Source organism: Copadichromis virginalis, linkage group LG9, assembly GCF_057382275.1.
Source record: "Copadichromis virginalis isolate Kocher_CV1m ecotype Utaka linkage group LG9, C_Virginalis_male_GT1.1, whole genome shotgun sequence".
NCBI classification, from domain to species: domain Eukaryota; kingdom Metazoa; phylum Chordata; class Actinopteri; order Cichliformes; family Cichlidae; genus Copadichromis; species Copadichromis virginalis.
Window position 1 is genome coordinate 14569206 of NC_140626.1, and position 18913 is coordinate 14588118.

General features: G+C 42.9%; 1 protein-coding gene and 1 long non-coding RNA gene across 2 annotated transcripts; both read right to left on the bottom strand.

The window, feature by feature from the left end:
- Nucleotides 1-3613: 3613 nt before the first annotated feature.
- Nucleotides 3614-6536, bottom strand: LOC146701611 (uncharacterized). The gene has a single exon (XM_085467901.1). It carries the CDS (start codon nucleotides 6486-6488, stop codon nucleotides 4722-4724), a length of 1767 nt encoding a protein of 588 aa, XP_085324027.1. The 5' UTR covers nucleotides 6489-6536; the 3' UTR covers nucleotides 3614-4721.
- A 7510-nt stretch (nucleotides 6537-14046) lies between these two features.
- Nucleotides 14047-17188, bottom strand: LOC146701612 (uncharacterized). Its single transcript, XR_014922208.1, has 3 exons — nucleotides 17070-17188; nucleotides 16558-16744; nucleotides 14047-15952 (listed from the first exon to the last, which is right to left on the bottom strand). It is a non-coding gene; the product is annotated as an uncharacterized LOC146701612 (long non-coding RNA).
- Nucleotides 17189-18913: the final 1725 nt, after the last annotated feature.

Here is an 18913-nt window from a genome sequence, read left to right on the forward strand (position 1 = left end):
CTGGTAATAAGAGGCAATTTTGCTGATCACTTCTTCCTCTTCAGCTTTCCTTGATTTAATAATTTGACTCCCATATCTTCTCAAGAATTTGCATGCTTCAAATTTAAAAAGTTCCCAATTGGTACAAAAGGACTTCTCTCTGTTAGCTTTATTCCATAATGAGCCATTAATTTATTAATCTGCATTCTAACCATTTTATCTTTTAGTAAGGAGTTATTCATTATTTCTTCTAAGGAGTCAAGTAATTTATCATTTTCAGATTTATTATTGTAACCATATATATTTGCTGTAATGAAAGTACTGTTATTGTGTCTAATTATTGAACAAAGGTAGTGTCTAGTAGTAGCGACTGCTGTCTCCAGGTAGAAACAGCAGTGATACACCTGCTGCTGTCAGACCTGCAGGTATCAGGCTGTGATGTTTTCCTTTATAGTGGACAGAAATATTTGGAGTGGCACAAATAATTTGTGTGGCATCTTATTGAATGCAGAACAGCTGATTGTTCTGTAAATTGTTTGAAATGGTTATAAAAAAGGGGTAAAAGGTAAATGGCTGCAAAAACTTTGTTGTTTGCAAAACTTTTGCATATGATTTTAAAATTGTCAATTAATATTTGCATGTAAAATTATGAAATGTGATTCATTAAACATGTTTGTGGTTGTTACAGTAAAATATATAACTTTTTCTACTCGGATTTTATGTTTTTGTCTGATTTTAGATCAATTGTGTCAGTACAGTATGTCAAAATGAGAACATGACTGTAAATTCAGACATGTGAGGTTGTGCTGAAAAGAATGATGCCAAACAAGGCAAAGTAAATCGTTTGTAAAGGTGAAATATGGAGGTAAAATCAAAAGTAGTTAAAATTGGCCAATTATCCCCTGGAGCCCAGAGGGTTAAACTTTTTTTTAAAGTAACGCTATAGTTACTTTTCAAGTAATTCATTACTTTCAGAATCTTGTAACTCAGTTACTAACTAAGTGACTTATTTGAAGAAGTATAATTAATTACTTTTTCAAAATAACTTGCCAACACTGTTTATAAGGAAGTGAGTCATTCGCAGGATTTGTGGAGCGTTCTGATGGTGAGAGATAGCAAACCACAGATCGTTCTATTGAGAGATATGTAGCCAGAGAGGCAGAGGAGAGGTTCTGTCATGTGGGAGTATTTTCAGTAGATTTTGGTCAGTTTTGGTTGGGTTTGCCAGCTTTGTGTTCTTGTTATTTGTTTTTTTGTGTTTATTTTATCTAAAAATGTAAAAACCTTAAATTGTCAAAAATCTGCTTTTCATAATATAAATATCATGAAATAACTTTAGAAAGACTTCCATTTGACTGTTTACATTTAATGTAATAAAAAAATATTTTTAAAGTAATCTCAAATGTTATTCTACAAATGTGCAGCAACTTAATGTGTTTATTCTTTTTAGCTTATAGTCTGTGGAACCCAGGACGACCAGATACCTGCATCTCTACCAGTTTCTGTGCACTCCAGCCTTCTTTTTACAGCACAGTGTTAACTTTATGACCTTTCACAGCACCTCTGGAATCTGGATGGCCGACACCTGACAATCAGGATGAACCGTGTGTTTGGCTGATGTTTGTTTTTCTTTAAGAGTGTTTGTAAAGCACAGCACAGACAGACATGCGAATCGATCAAACTTTTCTACAAAACGTTATACCAGTCCGGGTCAGGAAGGGCGATATAGCACGGACCCGTCAGATGACTACGCCGGATGGAAACATAACCGGAAGCGTCCCAGGGACTTTCCCTTTGACCTTCATCCTGGAACCGACCTTTGACACTTGGATGTTGGCTTAATTTTTACCCAAAGAGAAGTTTGACCCTAACAAAAAAACACGATACTGTGATACTTTGATGTTTTTTTCAAATAATTTGGAGCGAGATTTATGTGACTGTTCATCTAAAATCCAGCAGAGAGTGAAAATACAAGAGCTGCTGCAATCCTCTGCATTAATGATCTCTGTTTCTCTCTTTCTGTGTGTGCATGTGTGTGTGTGCATGTGTGTGTGTGCGTGCGTGCGTGCGTGCGTGTGTGTGTGTGTGCGTGTGTGCTCACAGAGGGGAGGTCACAACAGGAGTTCCCTGAGTTGACACGTATGAAGCATAAAGTCAGTTTGGAGCAGTTGGTAAACACAGAAGTACATCCAATCTTGACTAAATTTCTTGTTTATCTACTTCATGCACATTGCACGCACAAGAATCCAAATCTCTGTATCACAATGATTTCATTAAAGCCTTATTATTTTATGGGGGCAATATCACATATTACCGTAGATCATTAATAGGGAACAAAAAAGAAGGATCACATCGGCAATGTTGCTGGGAGACAGAAGTCTTGACACGTACTTATAACTTAAACCACAAAAAACTCAGTTACAGCTGGTAAGATTTGTGGTATAAACCAGACTATCACAGTCTGCATCTTTACAGGGTTGTTTTCTGCTTTTGTTCACTCCTAGTGTGATTAAAAAACAACAAACACAGAGCCCACTAACTATTAGCCGCTTTCCCCCCTAAACAGTCAGTTGACTGAGAGAAATGCAATCCATTATTGTGAACGCTGAAGGAGATGTGCTCCAAGGTCAAACTTATATTTCCTTAACTTACATCCTATGTTCTGTTTAATTCCGGCATCCCTTCATGGCTTGATGGAAAAAATTGGTTAAACCATTGCTCAACTTATGTCTGAATGATGGCAGATAATTCTGATGAAACTGACCCCGTAAGAACTTTGCAGCTGAGTCGAGGGCTCGTGGAAATAAGGTCAGGAAGTGTCCGGTGTGACTGCGCGTGCGGGCGTCTGACAGACACACTAGTGCAACTCAGAGTGTGAGCAGCAACTCCTGTATACTAAACATAAGAAAAGTAATTTGTAGTGCTTCTCTTTTTTTAAACCGAGATTCCAGGGATCATGCTTATATGGTTTTCTTTTATTCAAAAACAGGTTAGTTTAGCGATCGTGTAACTGTGTCCTTGACCTTTTTACCGGCTTGAGAAGTTGGTTCCCTGGTGCAGATATCTGGGATGGTTCAAACGCCGAGTCTCCAAAGGCAAACAAAAGGTTATTTTACACGTTATTTCTTAAATAGTATAAATGGGATGATGACGATAAAAGTAATAAACAATAAATGTAAATCTGTTTTTTTAACTTTTCAGACTCATTTACCCACTCCAGTGACAGCGATAAAAAAAAAGATCATGACTTTAAAGAGATTATGAACAAAATGCATTACATTTTGGTTTTTGCTACATTAACAACTTTTCCAACTCTGATTCTCTGCAGGACCAACACGGACACCAGTTTAGACTGAAATCCAGTTCCGACGGCACACGCAACATGTTCAAGCTTGCACGGAGGCATCTTTCTTTCAGCTTAACGAGTGAACCGTCAGCTCGTTCAAACACACGTTAAAGTCCGTTTGGCTCGACACCACCGAACAGAGGCAGCAATATAACATAGCTAACATTAACAGTGCAGTGAATCCTGCTTGTGCCGTGATATTCAGGACTGCAAACCGAGCAGCATCACTGACTTTCAGCTTGTTGTGTTTGTGGATATATGACTGACTTTAATTATCCATAAAATCATCACATTCTCTGTAAGATTAAGGTCGACTATTGAACAGCGAATATTTTAAAGGCTTTAAAACCAAGTCAGTACAAACATCACTAATGTCACATAACTCTGCCGACATGTGGCCAACAGTAATGCTTTAATGTTCTTCATTATTAAACATTTGCACATAAATAAGTGACATAGTATTCAGTAAGGCGAGTTTATTTATATAGCACAATTCAACAACAAGGTCATTCAAAGTGCTTTACAGAGACATTAAAAAACAAAAATAAAAAGCATGATTTAAAATTGATTAAAAAGAATTTAAGCTTAAAAGTGTGGATTTGGTGCTTTATTCTATAAAGACACATCTCCTGGATGCACTGGTACGCATCTTCAGTGATGTATCCTAGGGTCATCAGGTGTTTCGGGTCTCTCTCTTTTGGCCACAGCTTGTATGATGTTGGAGACATCCTCATCAAACTTCTGCCACTCGCTCTGGCTGCTGGCTGGGGGCCACTTAATCCGCTGTTGTGGAACTACACTGCTTGGATTGGAAGAGTCCTGTGCATGGAGGGACTGGGCTCTGTGGGGTGCCTCCTGGCCGGGCTCCTCCTGCGTCTCACCAGGTTCAGGACCTGTGCGTTGCACCTCACTCTCCCGCTCCAAACATTTCATTCTAGCCTGATGGACATTTAGGCCACGCTGGTTCTTGCACAGCTTGCCGCAGATACATGTCTTACTCGTAGTCCTTTCCATTGCATTAGTCGTTAACCTTAAGTCCGTCCGATTGGAGACCTCATCCTCCCCCCCTCTCGGGGTCTCCTGGGGGTATCTTTCTTTAGGGCTTTCCATAGCTTTTTGGGTGCTTTCTCGCGAAAACTGCAGACCGGGATGCTAGCCCACCCTGCCCCTGGAGCCGTCTTTCCGAGCTGTCATCTGTCTCTCCAGCCGTCACCAAACTTTCTTGGTTGTCACCTAGACTCTTCCTAGGCGTCACTGGCTCAGCCAGAGTTTAACTATAAAGACACATCTCCTGGATGCACTGGTACGCATCTTCAGTGATGTATCCTAGGGTCATCAGGTGTTTCGGGTCTCACAACATCATACACCCTCGCCCAGGCGACCCAGCCGGGGGTGATCAGGCCCCGACTTGCGTACCAGTAGCTACCCACGGATCAGCCCTCTTAATCCACAGCCACCTTGTGGCTTTCTCTGCCGCTTCACTCACAGCCTGGATGGCCCTCTTCTTGGCTGCCCCAGCCACGCCCAGCCGGCCTAGGACTTTGCAGAGTGATCGTCCTGCAAAGCCCCTACAACCCACTTCTATGGGCTCATAGAAAGTCTTCCAGCCCCTTCCCCTGCACTCTTGCACTAGTTCCTGGTACTTTCCTCGTTTCCTTTCATTAGCCTCCTCAATCCGCTCTTCCCAGGGCACTGTGAGTTCCAGCATGATCAGCTGTTTTGAGGCCTCAGAAATAATTATCAAGTCTGGCCGGAGTGATGTTTTTGCAATGTTCTGAGGGAACTTTAGTTGTTTACCCAGGTCAGCCTGTAGCTGCCAATCAGAGGCTGTGTTGAGAAGGCCAGTTGTCAAATGTGGGCGCACCTGGGGTTTCTCTCCAGCCTTAATAAAAGAGATTGCCTTCCTCGGAGCATGATGATGCTTGCTGGTGCTGATTGCTGAGGCAATCTTTTCAGCAACTACTCTGAGCACCTGGTCGTGCCGCCAACGATACCGACCATCGGCCAGGGCCCTTGGGCAGCTGCTAAGGAGGTGTTCTAGGGTCCCTCTTCCAGAGCACAGGGGACAGGCAGGTGTCTCGCGCTTTCCCCACAGATGGAGGTTTGCTGGGCTTGGCAGAGTGTCGTATACTGCCTGCACTAGGAATCGGATCCGGTGGAAGTCTGCCTGCATGATGTTTGCCCAGGTGACCTTGCGCTGCAAGGTGCCCTCCCACCTTGTCCATGCTCCCTGCCGCTCAAGGCCTACAGCTCTGCTTACTCGCTCCTCCTCCACACCTGCTCGGACCTCTTCCTGGAGTAGCTGGTGTCTCTCCTTTCCCTGTGCCCTGCTGACCTGGGCCTTTGGGACGTACCCCAAGCCTGCTCCCCCTGTTGCTAAGACCCCCATTAGTGTTTTCTGCCTTAGGCGTGACTCCGCCACCTCAACTGCCTTCTCAGCCTTCCACTTTCTTCCTGTCCTTACCTCAATGCCTGCTGATGCCACCTTGCAGTCTTTAGAATCTCTGTACTGTAGGGCTTCTCGTGTGCGAGCCACCTTGAACTCTTCTGTGAGACCACTGAAGGGTAACTGCACGCTGTTGCTTGTCCCATACAAGGCAGCGCTGGTGAGACTGCGGGGAAGTCCCAGCCACTTACGAAGAAAGCCACTGATCTTTCTTTCAAGGGATTCCACAGTAGTTATTGGAACTGTATAGACAAGCAAGGGCCACAGGATTCGGGGCAGGATGGAATGCTGGTAGATCCAGGCTTTAAATCTTCCAGGCAAGCCGGACTTATCCACCTTAATAAGCCACGCTCCCAGCTCCTCATTTGCCTTCTGAATAGCAGTAGAGTCTTTCAGGCTGGAGTCAAAGCGTTTCCCCAAGCTCTTAACTGGTTGTTCCGTTATGGATGGAATAATGGTTCCTGAAATTGAGAACCGGAACTTGTCCGTCACCTTGCCCTTCTTCAGTACCATCGATCTTGACTTGGAAGGTTTAAAACTCATCCTTGCCCATGAGATGAGTCTCTCAAGACCTTGCAAGATCCACCTACACCCGGGAACTGATGATGTTGTAATGGTGAGGTCATCCATATAGGCTCTGATAGGGGGCTGACGAACATCTGACCTTGTTAACGGCCCTCTGCACTCCACCTCCGCAGCCTTTACCACCATGTTCATTGCCAGGGCAAAGAGCGTAACTGAGATGGTACAGCCTGTTATTATACCTTTTTGGAGTCGGTGCCAGTCTGAAGTAACTGCCCTAGAAGTGACCCTAAGCCTGAAATTGGCGTAATAGTCCAGGATTAGGTCCTTGATCTTGCTGGGGACATGGTGGAGGTGCAAAGCATGCTCAACCAGTTTGTGTGGGATCGACCCATACGCATTAGTTAGGTCCAGCCACAATACAGCTAGGTCGCCTCTCTTCTCATGTGCTTCTCTTATAAGGTGTGTAACTACACCTTATAAGAGGTGTAGTTCAAATGCAATTCAAATGCAATTCAAAATGTAATTCAAATGCAGCTGAGAACAGGTGAGTCTTCAACCTGGATTTAAATAAACTGAGTGTTTCAGCTGATCTGAGGTTTCTGGGAGTTTGTTCCAGATATATGGAGCATAAAATCTGAATGCAGCTTCTCCGTGTCTGGTTCTGACTCTGGGAACTGATAAAAAAAACGGATTCAGGTGACCTGAGGGATCTGGAAGGTTCATACTGGGTCAGGAGGTCACTGATGTATCTTGGTCCTAAACCATTCAGAGCTTTATAGACCAGCATCAGAACTTCAAAGTCTATCCTCTGACGGACAGGCAGCCAGAGTAAAGACCTCAGAGCTGGACTGGGGTGGTCCACTTGTTTGGTCTTAGTGAGGACTCGAGCAGCAGAGTTCTGAATGAGCTGCAGTTGTCTGACTGATTTTTTTAGGTAGACCTGTAAAGATGCTGTTACAATAATCAAGCCTACTAAAGATGAATGCATGGACTAGTTTTTCCAGGTCCTGTTGAGACATCATAACAGTACTTACTTTTAAACGTTTACACTTTGGCTGCTCCGCTTCCACCGTTTTTTTCGGCAAAATTATCCACACCCACCGCCGTGCTATGCAATCTGGGATATGTTGGGCCACGAAGTCTACACCGACACATCCTTAGAATTCAGGGAAATGAAGGACACATTTGAGGGCCGCATTTCGAGCAGCCTTCGAATTGGGACAGCCTTCGTCGCGTTGCTGTGACGTAATCGGCCTTAAAACGCGGCCTTTAAGGCTGCAGACCCTGAATTGGGATACAGACCAGGAGTGACATGTTTAGCCACATGTTCTCCTTAAGTTGCTGGCTGTCTGAGTGGTGTCCAAGAAACGATGTGGGCTTCATAGATAATTGGCAAATCTTCTGGAGGAAACCTGGTCTTGTTAGGAGAGACGGCATCCATCCCACTTTGGATGGAGCAGCTCTCATTTCTAGAAATATGGACACATTTATTAAACCCCCTAAAATATGACTATCCAGAGCTGGGACCAGGAAGCAGAGTTGCAGTCTTACACGCCTCTCTGCAGCTTCTCTCCTCCTGAAACGACAGCTTCAACACATAATCTGTTATTAGACTATTAAATATTTCACTTTAATGTTGCAACTACGCACTCACTTCTGTCTTTAAACAAAATAATATTTTCCAGTTACAGAAATTATGAAATCCAAACTAAAGTGTTACTGTTGCTATATGCATTTACTATAAATAATCAGAATCAGAATCAGAATCAGAAAGGGTTTTATTGCCAAATGTTGAGCAGGTTTACAACATTAGGAAATTGCTGCGGTGCTTCAGTGCAAACATACTGTCATAAAAATATAAAAATAAGAATAAGAATTAAAAGTGCTAAGTGGATAGATATATACATGATATATACATGAGTGCAGGTGGTGATCAGTGCCAAACATGGAATGATGCAGTGAACACAGCGTAGGGTCATGTGTTAGTGGTGGGAACAGTCGTACGTTTATTGTTCATGTGTCCGACAGCAAAGGGGAAGAAACTGTTCTTATGGCGAGAGGTTCTGGTGCGAATGGACCGGAGCCTCCTGCCTGAGGGGAGCAGGTCAAACAGACTGTGTCCAGGGTGAGAAGGGTCAGCTGAGATCCGAGCTGCACGCCGCAGTGTCCTGGAGGTGTACAGGTCCTGCAGAGATGGGAGTCTGCAGCCAATCACCTTCTCAGCAGAGCGCACAACACGCTGCAGTCTCTGTTTGTCCCTGATAGTGGCTCCAGCGTACCACACGGTGATGGAGGAGGTGAGGATGGACTCGATGATTGCAGTGTAGAACTGCATCATCGTCCGTGTTGGCAGGTTGAATTTCTTCAGCTGCCTCAGGAAGTACATCCTCTGCTGGGCTTTCTTGATGACGGAAGTGATGGTGGGCTCCCACTTCAGGTCCTGGGTGATGGTGGTACCCAGGAAGCGGAACGAGTCCACAGAGGTGATGGGGGTGTCAGTCAGGATGAGGGGGGGGAGTGGGGCTGTGTGCTTCCTGAAGTCCACAATAATCTCCACTGTCTTCTGGGCATTCAGCACCAGGTTGTTGTGGCTGCACCAGGACACCAGACGTTCAACCTCCCTCCTGTAGGCAGACTCATCCCCGTCAGAGATGAGTCCAATAACGGTGGTGTCATCTGCAAACTTGATTAGCTTGACAGACTGGTGGGTGGAGGTGCAGCAGTTAGTATACAGGGAGAAGAGCAGAGGAGAAAGAACACAGCCCTGAGGGGAGCCGGTGCTGATGGTCCGGGAGTCCGAGACATTCTTCCCCAGCCTCACATGCTGCTTCCTGTCCGTCAGGAAGTCAGTGATCCACCGGCAGATGGGATCAGGCACATTCATCTGGGAAAGCTTGTCTCGGAGATGGTCTGGAAGGATGGTGTTGAAGGCAGAGCTGAAGTCCACAAACAGGATCCTGGCGTAGGTTCCTGGGGAGTCCAGATGCTGCAGGATGAAGTGTAGGGCCATGTTGATGGCGTCATCTACAGACCTGTTGGCTCGATGATGGTGCTGACATGAAGGAAGAGAAAGTTACAGGTTGCATCCTTTGAGTTTGTCTCCGTGCCTTTGGGCGATTTTTATGACAGATGTTTCTGTTCAATTCTTAAATCAACTTTTCAAAACACAAACACTATTTTAAAGCTTTTAAAGAGTAAAATATTAATGATAATTATAATAACAGTAATAAAAACAAAAGCTCTCAGATCCATCAAACCAAGCAGCAGAGAGAACAACAAGTGAAGATAAAACTTTAACCTTGTAGACTTCATTATGTTCCAGCTGCTCTACAGACGCTGTGACCTCGAACTTAAGCAGGTCGTAAAGTATGTGCTGCTCAATAACTTCATAATTACACCCTGTGTAATTATGAAGTTATGAATTATGAAGAGCAAAGATATCCTCTAAATCAGCGTAGCACATGTGCAGCTGCTGGGATTCACTTAAGCATTCGGCTCGTCGCTGTTGCAGGTTTTTCTCTCGCTGTTCTGGCTCACAGCGCTGCAAGCACAAAAATAAATATCCCCAAAGGTGTGAAAGGGAGCTAATTAGTAAGAATATTGTTACTCTCCCCAGGAGTAGTCCAGCAGTAGAAATCAGTCCAATGACAAGGTGTGTAACATCTAGCAGGGTGACAGAAAAACCCAGGGTAACTTCCAAGGACCTCAACGTCTCTCTCACATTGCGTTTTTTAAACATGTTTCCATTTGTCACTTCAGTCTTTACTCTGAAATACAGGAAGAGAAATCATGGCTGAAACAACTTCTCATGAAACCAGGGGTGTGGTCCAACAGTCAGTTTTGGTGAGGAACAGGGGCGTCACTAGGTTTTAAGGACAGGGGGGGCTTAACCCCCAAGAGATGTACACGACATGAACGAACGTAGTGAATGAGCACAAAATTTCACAAACAGAAAACAAAGACTGAGAAATTGTTTTCCTACTTTTTTGGACAGATTAAACATCCTAGGCCACCAATAGATCTATTGTTTTATTTCAGTCTGCTTTATAATACAGTACAACAAAAAAACAGAGGAAATGTGTTTGCCGCATCAATAACAAGAAAAAAAACTGAAAATAAAAAAGTACATTTTTCTGGCTGCAATCACCAGTTACTTGGTGGGTGGAAGCATCAAAGAATGACGTCTGTTTTTAAGAGTGGCAAATCGGTCAATCACTCTGTTGTGACTCAGATGCTGAATCGTGTCTTTTTCAATAGACATGACTGCAAGACTGTGAAGTCTTTTCTGACCCATTGTTTGACGCAGCCAGGAGTGCAGCCGACGCAGTGCACTAAAGGACCGTTCGCACGAGCAGCTGCTGACAGGCACTGTTAGGGCAACTTGGATGGTTGCCTTCAGAGAGGGAAACATGTCTGAATCAAGGAGGTTGTACACAGACAACATATTTTTGGGTGGACATCCAGCCTCTGTTTTCCGGGTAAGAAAGTTTCTGGCCACCAGAACCTCCTCTTTTTTCAGGTCAAGTCTGTAGTGCTTTGCAAGTTCATTCAAGTGTGGTTCACTCAAGAAGTTCTCAGATTCAGGACTACATGCCTGGACACCTTTTAGCAGCCCTGCATCTACACTGCAAAATCTTTGATCAAGCTCGCCAACCATCCGATCCACACAAGGGAAAAGTAACTCTCTTTTCAATGTGTCTGAGTTGTTCAATTCAGTGCGTGAACCCACAGTTGCCTCCAGGACAAAATCCTCCATTTTCCTCTGTTTGTGCCTTGTCTTGGCACCTGGTTCAGGGATACTGTGGGTGTTACACAGGGCCTTGGTTTTCTCATACAGCTCTGTAGCAAATGCATCTGAGTGTTTTCCCTTAATTGTGTCACACACAGCTTGTTTGCAGATAAAAGCTTCTGCCAGGTCTAAAGTCTCTTTCTGCAGGAATTTGTGGAGTCCTTCGGTTACAGACAGAATCGACTGAAACATCAGTAGTGCATAGACTGCTGAGAACTTGTAGAGCTTTGCTCTGAGACCAACAGCTATGGGGGATCCAATTGCAGATAGGCACTCCAAAATGGCAGGCAATGTCTCAAGAACTGCACTGATTGATCGCAACTGACATGCCCAGCGAGTGTTTGAAAGTTGCACAAGCTCAGTTTTTGTCAATCCAAGCTTTGCCTGAGTCTCCATGAACTTATGATGATTGACTAGGGAGGTGCTGAAGAAAGAATACACACACTCCAACAAGCTGAAAAGCTCCACAGCCTCTGGGACAGCCTTGCAAGTATTGCACAAAACCAGGTTGAGTTGATGAGCATAACAATGCACATAGATAGCCTCAGGATGAAGCCTTCTAAAATGTGCTTGTACACCTCCAATCATGTCATTCTGGGATGTTGGTGAGATATACTGTGCATTTGATGGGGGATTATGTTTTTGAAGAAAAGCATCAAACTCCTTCAAAAGCTCCATGCACGCAAGAAAATTCCCTCTGTTTGGGCTGTCTTCACCTTCATCATGGCCACGAAAAGGGAGTCCCTGTCTCCCTAACATAGAGGTGACTGCAACAATTCGTCTGAGATACTCTCTTCTTTCGACTATCTCACTCACATTTGCAGTTGCTATCACCTGTGCAACGTTTCCCTGTTTGCTAGTTCCCTGGTAGCTTTTCCATGTAACAACACTGTCCTTATGTGTTTGTGCCATCTCATGCTTGCCAAAGATGACTAAAGCTTTCTTCCAGTTCTTGCAACCGCTACTGACCAAACTATCATGTTTGATGTTTTTGCCAAACACTCTACATGGGAAGCAGAAAGCTGCATTCTGGTTGACTGAATATTCTAACCAGTTGTGCTTTTCAAACCAGCTGTGGTTAAATGCCCGCTTCTGTGTACCAAACGTATCATGTGGATAGCTCTTCAGCTTCACCTGTCTGGGCCTTGTGTCTTTGTCACCTAAATCAAACCCTGTAGTAGAATGAGTTGCTGCAGCTGCTTCATCATTTTCCCTCTCTTGGCCTGTTTGCTCTCCTCTCTCTGTAATAACTTGATCTTCCTCTGCCTCTCGATCCATTTGCTGCAGCTCCTCTGTCTCTCCTTGCTCTCTCTGACTTGAACTTGCCTGTTGACCTTTTTCTCCCTCAGCCTCCCCTTCTGCCTCACCCTTCAAGATACATTAAAACATACTGAATTGTAATGTAAATTGCTAATATCATGACTTCTGCTCCCGCTCCACAGTAATTTGTTGCTCCCAAATATTTTGAAGTTACAAACATTATATTTTGAGCACGCATGTGACTAAAATGGTTGCAATTTAAAGCCCTGAAAAATATTACTAAATTACTTGAATTGAAGTAATATTAAAATAGAACCCTCAAAAATATGTGAGTCAGGCTAATTTGACTTATATATATCTCTCTCTCTTTGCTCTCTCCACTTTCTAACCTTGACTCTCCTAAATAAAAGCTCAAGTTAAACAGGTCTTATATGTTGTACCGTGACTGAAATGTTTCATATTTCATATCCATATTGAGTCCCATAAAATTCTAATCAGACTGTCTGCATCACAAATGACTCCATCCTTTGACTCACCTCTCCAGCAGACGTCTCTCCCCTCTGCGCTCCTCTGCCCTGACTCCTACAGGTTAATGGGGATGGAGTGATTATTATTATTTCCACTGATGATAACCATACCACAGCTCGATTTTTCAGAGCTAAAACGAGTGACAGAAATTAACATTATGCTAAGAATTTAACTTAGTGCGCTAGCCAGGTTTTTATTTATCAAAATGGGGAGCACCTGGTTCATTATTTACATGGGACTCCGCTGTTAGCTGGAGCTAACTAATTGTTACTACCAGCCAGTGATGAAGACTTACTTTCTTGAAAAACTTGCGTATATCCATGATTTCTTGCCGTTTGCCACATGTACGCTAGTGTGTCCGCAGGTGTATACGAGCGGAGTGTAAAGTAGCAGTGAAAACGAGGACTGGATTTTCAGTCATGTGGATGTCCCCTGTGAACAACTGGAACGGATTGGATAACGAAGCACTGACGCTACCTTAACAATGTAAAGCGAAAGGGACCAACCGAGTTATGATCATATTTGTGTGAATAGCGACAGGTTTATATTATTATTTCTTTAGACTCATATTCCTGCATCTTTATATTGAATTTGTCTGCAAGTTCTGTAAAAAAACAAAAATCGAATAAGTTTAAAAAAAAAACAAAAAAACCCCGCCAAATTATTTAGGGGGGCTTAAGAATATTTTAGGGAGGCTTCAGCACCCCTAAAATAGGCCTAACGACGCCACTGGTGAGGAAGGTTCCTAACTGAGAGAAGTGACCCAGAAGTATCTGTGTAGCAGCCACAATGAATCGAGATCATGAGCTTTATTAACTGATCCAAGTCTCTTCTTTCATCTTCTGTATTATTCAGTTTGCATTGGTAATGCCCATTATTGTAATGCTTTTTTACGATGAGCAAAACTTTCTTTTACTTTGGGTTAGCTGGGATAAGTGATGGATGGAGGGAATTTTACTTCAGCCACAGAAATCCTAAACAGGAAGGAGGAGCAGAGTTACAGTGGATCACTATCCAGCAGGGAAACAAGATTTATTTCAATTTCTTGGCAAAGAGTGAGATTTACGCAGTGGGCAAATTAGAGAGATGACACCATCAGATCCCGAGCCCTCCATGTGTTAATCAAGACACTGCTGCTGTGCTACATCCATAAATAATGAATAAATTAGGAGCTGAAGCTAAAAGGACAGTTTATTTGTACCATCTTCATGTCAACACATTCAAGAACATCACAGATGAAAGAAACATTAAAAACTTCCACACTACACAAAGCTAGAAAAATAGTTTCTTCCTATATGTAGAAAAAACAGAAACATCGAACACCTCCAAGACTCTCTTTGAAAGAACTAAAAACCTTTATTCTCATGGTCCAATCATGAGTGAACTCCCCGATGAAGCCTTGTGTGCTAAAACATGTCAGAGTTTGAAAGGTTAAACATGAGTTTCCAAAACGTTTTGCTGGAGAACAATGAACTATTTGACTGAGTTTCAATTATTTACAGACGAGCAAAACCAGGGGTCCGTTCTTCGTACCTCGCTAAGTAAGTTAGCTGGATTTGATTGTTGACGATTTCACGTGATCCTGGATCGTTCGGTTCCCCGAAGCTCATCCGGGACTTGCTGTCATAGCAGCAGGGCCGTAAGCATAAACCTGCTCGGGAGCAGGTTTACTTTATGTAAACAGGATTAGATCGCGGCCATGCAGGTATGTCCGCTTCATTTATACGAAAGCAACAGCGATATTCCACCACTGTTTCACCATAAATAAATAACATCAATGTAACTAAAGACAATGCAGCACTTGATCCTTTTATTGATTTCACACAGATACATACAGGTCATTTCCTAAAAAAGGGAAATGTACTATTAACATTCTATTACGTGTATGTGATTATTACAGATGTAATTCATATTTCAGAGTAGTAATTGTAAATCACTCCGTGTAATCAAGATGAGAGACCACGGCTATAAAAGCGAAGGTGGATTTGGGAAGCCTGTCGCAGCCATGTCCTGTCCGTATACGCAACCAACCCATTGAGGAAGGTGCAAGATTGATAAGGAGAGTCCTCAGAATTCAGCGTATATTGCGGGACAGACAGGATCCTTCAGCTCAGCGTGACACTGTGCTCATTGAGAGATATCGATATTCCCGTGAGGGTATTATTTACCTAACCAACTTGTTGACAAGGGGGTGCAGGACCACCACCTGTCTTTTTTTGCTCTGCCCTTTTCTTGGTTGCTGTTATGAACAAACTAACAGACTATTACAGGGTCTCTTTCCAAGAGACGAAAAGCAATATAAGAGATAAATATTACCATTCTGTAGAATACTCCTGTATTTCACTTTTATTTGTTCCCATGTTCTAGTGGGTCCTGTTGTGGCTCTAATGTGTAAGGGGATATAATATAACATATTATAATACAATATAATGCCATATAATATTGGATAATATAGTGTCATATGATAGATCTACCCTACCGCCTACTGGTGTTGGCCGGAGGGGCCGATGGCGCGATATGGCAGCCTGGCTTCTGTCAGTCTGCCCCAGGGCAGCTGTGGCTACAACCGTAGCTGCTCCACCAGTGTGTGAATGTGAGAGTGACTGAATAGTGGCATTGTAAAGCGCTTTGGGTGCCTTGGAAAGCGCTATATAAATCCAATCTATTATTATTATTATTATTAAATCACCTACGAGTTTAATTTGTCAGCAACCTTCTGCCAGCCCTCTCTCCTTGCTTTTGCAGCCTTTGCAGTGTTCCCTTGCGTTTTAATTAAACTCTGAAACTCCTGAAATCCCTCAATCAAGAGTTCTTGCTCTGCTGCCGAACAATACTGAGCGCGCTCCTTCGACATTTTCGCTGACCAATCAGGGGGTTGCCGATCAATGTTTCTACTATCGATGCGTAGCCCCTTTTACGACACCCAGTGATGTCACATTACTGCGTCCAGCTGTACTAATCGTCAACGGCAGGTGTGTTCGGGGAACCGGATTAGCGAGCTCACGGTTAGCGCGATGGTTTGGTCTTGGATGTGTCATTTGATCTTGGATGTAGTGAGCGACGTACGAAGAACGGGCCCCTGGACAGAGAAAAAAGGACAAAACTGACTCAGTAAAACGACAGAAAATAAGATCTCATGTAAATCTGTATTATGTAGAAGTTCAGCCCAGCAACCAGTTCAGTTCAACACAAGTTCAAATGATTCTATCTGAACTCTGTGGAGCCTGATCTCAAGCTTTTTGAGTCTGACACTGAAACCAGAGGATCTTTCTGTCTCTTCAGATTCACTGTGATCCAGTGATGGGAGTGATTTCAGCCCTGAGTGATCACGCTGATGTTTGCACAGAGCAGACAATGAGGTGAATGTTTGGGCACATTGGTAACAGTGAAACAGTTTATTAGTAACGTGGGATCGTTTGTGTTTGGAGTATGAACTGAGATTCCTGAAGCTCTTGTCACACTGGTCACAGCTGTAGTTTCCTTCCATGTGTGTACGTTCATGATTGTTACGACCATTTGACTGTGAGAAGCTTTTGTCACAGTGTCTGCACTTGTATGGTTTCTCTCCTGTGTGGACTCGTTTGTGTGATTTAAGCTCCCATGCAGTGGTGAAGGATGACCCACACTGATCACAGAGGTGCTTTTTAACCCCACTGTGAATCAGTTCATGTTGTTTTAACTCACTTGGTGTGGTGAAGCTTCTCCCACATTCTTTGCAGTATTGCAGTTTGTCTCCAGTGTGTCTACGTTGATGTCTTTTTAGGGTGGCTTGCTGACTGAAAGTTTTTCCACAAAGGTCACAACGAAAATCTTTCCCACCACCACAGTGATGACAGGGTTGAGAACTGGATCCATCTGTGTCGCTCTGCTTCTAAACAAAGACACAAAGACAGTGTAAGTCAGTCCTTCAACACTTTTATCCTGAACGTCGCCTGAAATAAAGAGCATCTCTGCAGACGTCCAATTACATTTGACTGTTTCAGTTAACACACTCAGTTTACTGGGCTGCAATAACTACAATACTACCACCATAATACTACAGTAATACTAAAATCATAACTGACATGAAAATCTGAATAATCACTCAGAGCTGCTTTTCCATGCAGTAGAATTGCTAACATGCTAACACAGTTTAATGAGCAGAGTTGTTCCAAACAGTCAGGCTAAAATGACAAGATAACAATATAAATACATACCTCACAGTAACTGCACTTGTAGAGTCTCTTTCTGGTGTGGATCTGTTGGTGTCGTCTCAGGTAATGTGGAGCTTTAAAAGTCTTCTCACACAGGTCACATTTATAACGTCTCTCCTCAGTGTGGATAAACAGGTGTTGTTGTAACTGTGAGCCTGTTGTAAACTCTTTGCCACACTGTTCACAGCAGTACACATCATGTCTGGTGTGAATGCGTATGTGTGTATTTCGGGTCTCTATGTGGCTGAAAGTTTTTCCACAGATGTCACAGCTGTATGCCTTAATTCCAGAGTGGGTAACTAGATGCCTCTGTAAGTGGCTACTGTGAGTAAAAGCTCTGCCACACTGATCACAGCTGTACGCTTTAACTCCACTGTGGATGAGATGGTGTTGTTTTAGGGATTCCTTCCAGGAAAAAGACTTTCCACACAAGTCACAGCTGAACGGTCTCTCTCCAGTGTGGATGAGCTGATGCTGTTTTAGATTACCCTTCTCAGTAAAACCCATCCCACACTCGTCACAGGTGTGTTTTTTCTCTCCCTTTCTTCTGTGAGGTTTGTCGGCCTCCTGAGAGCGCTGACTTCTCGCTCCATGTTGGTCCTGCAGTGACAGAGATACAAACAGAGGCAGTGAGTGAAATGCAGTCGTGGAACAAACTCAACCTTCAAACTCCCTCCATTAACACTAGTTTTAAACCTGAAGGTGGAGTGTGGCACCAAACACCTTAAAGGTCTCTTATCCCCACCTGCTGGTAGTTCTAACACATTACATCCAACCTGCTGTTAAAAATAATTCATGACTGTTCAAACACTAAAATCATGCCCATCCCTCCTGATTGCACGCGCACATGCACACACACTTTTATATTATTTTATAATTTATATTATAGTGTAGTTTCCTATTACATATTTCTTTAATTTTTATAGATTTATACATAATTATTCAGTGATATTAAATCGTATTTTTGTTTATTTAAAAAGAACCCCATTAGCTTCCACAACAGATGTTGCTCATCTTCCGTCAAATACTATCACATAAAATATTATACAATAAAGTGGATTCAAGATATCCGCATAATTTGGCTCTTACATCCACAGTGAGGTTTCACAATTGTTAAAATATAAGCAATCAATAATAATAATAATAATAATAATAATAATAATAATATCAATAACATTCAGGCACATTACACAAATTTCAAAAACAAATCATCTCTTACAATATTTACAACAACTAAAAGCTCTGTGAATCGGCTTTTAAGTATGGAAGCCCGTTTCCGCCACTAAATAAAAACAAAACAGCTAGTATCCATAAGTTGAAATTTTGAGAAATATAACTCGAAACTTCGAGTTAGCTCTGCCAATCAAAAATATAGGTGAATGAGGTCGCTTTCTTGTTACCTGGAAGCACATGGCAGAGGAACGTGCACTCAAAAACGGATCCCAACAAATTGGCGCTTTCGCGAGTACGTTTGCTGATAGTAACACCATGTGATTCAGCTAATAACACAGGGATTTCATCATTTGTGAAGCCAGGCTGAAAACACTCAGCAATCTGTGCATTCACGACTGGATGTACTACCGTTAGCTTAGTTGTAGCATTTGTAGCTGAGGGCTTCAGCTTCCGGGTAACGAGGAAATGACGTCATTCACATAGATTACTGATTGGCAGCGCTAACTCGAAATTTAACAGTGTAAATGCAAATTGCTTGCTGAGAGTTTAACCAAAAGGATTTTCCAGAGGAAATTGGCTGACATTTGCTCCAAGGCATTTGTATTTGCACTGTTACATTTTTATATAACTTTAATACACATAAAAAACAGCTGCTTGTTTAAGTAAAAATACAT

Coding starts and splice junctions, on each gene's coding strand:
- LOC146701611 (XM_085467901.1), bottom strand. CDS start 6,488: ATGAACATGGTGGTAAAGGCTGCGGAGGTGGAGTGCAGAGGGCCGTTA.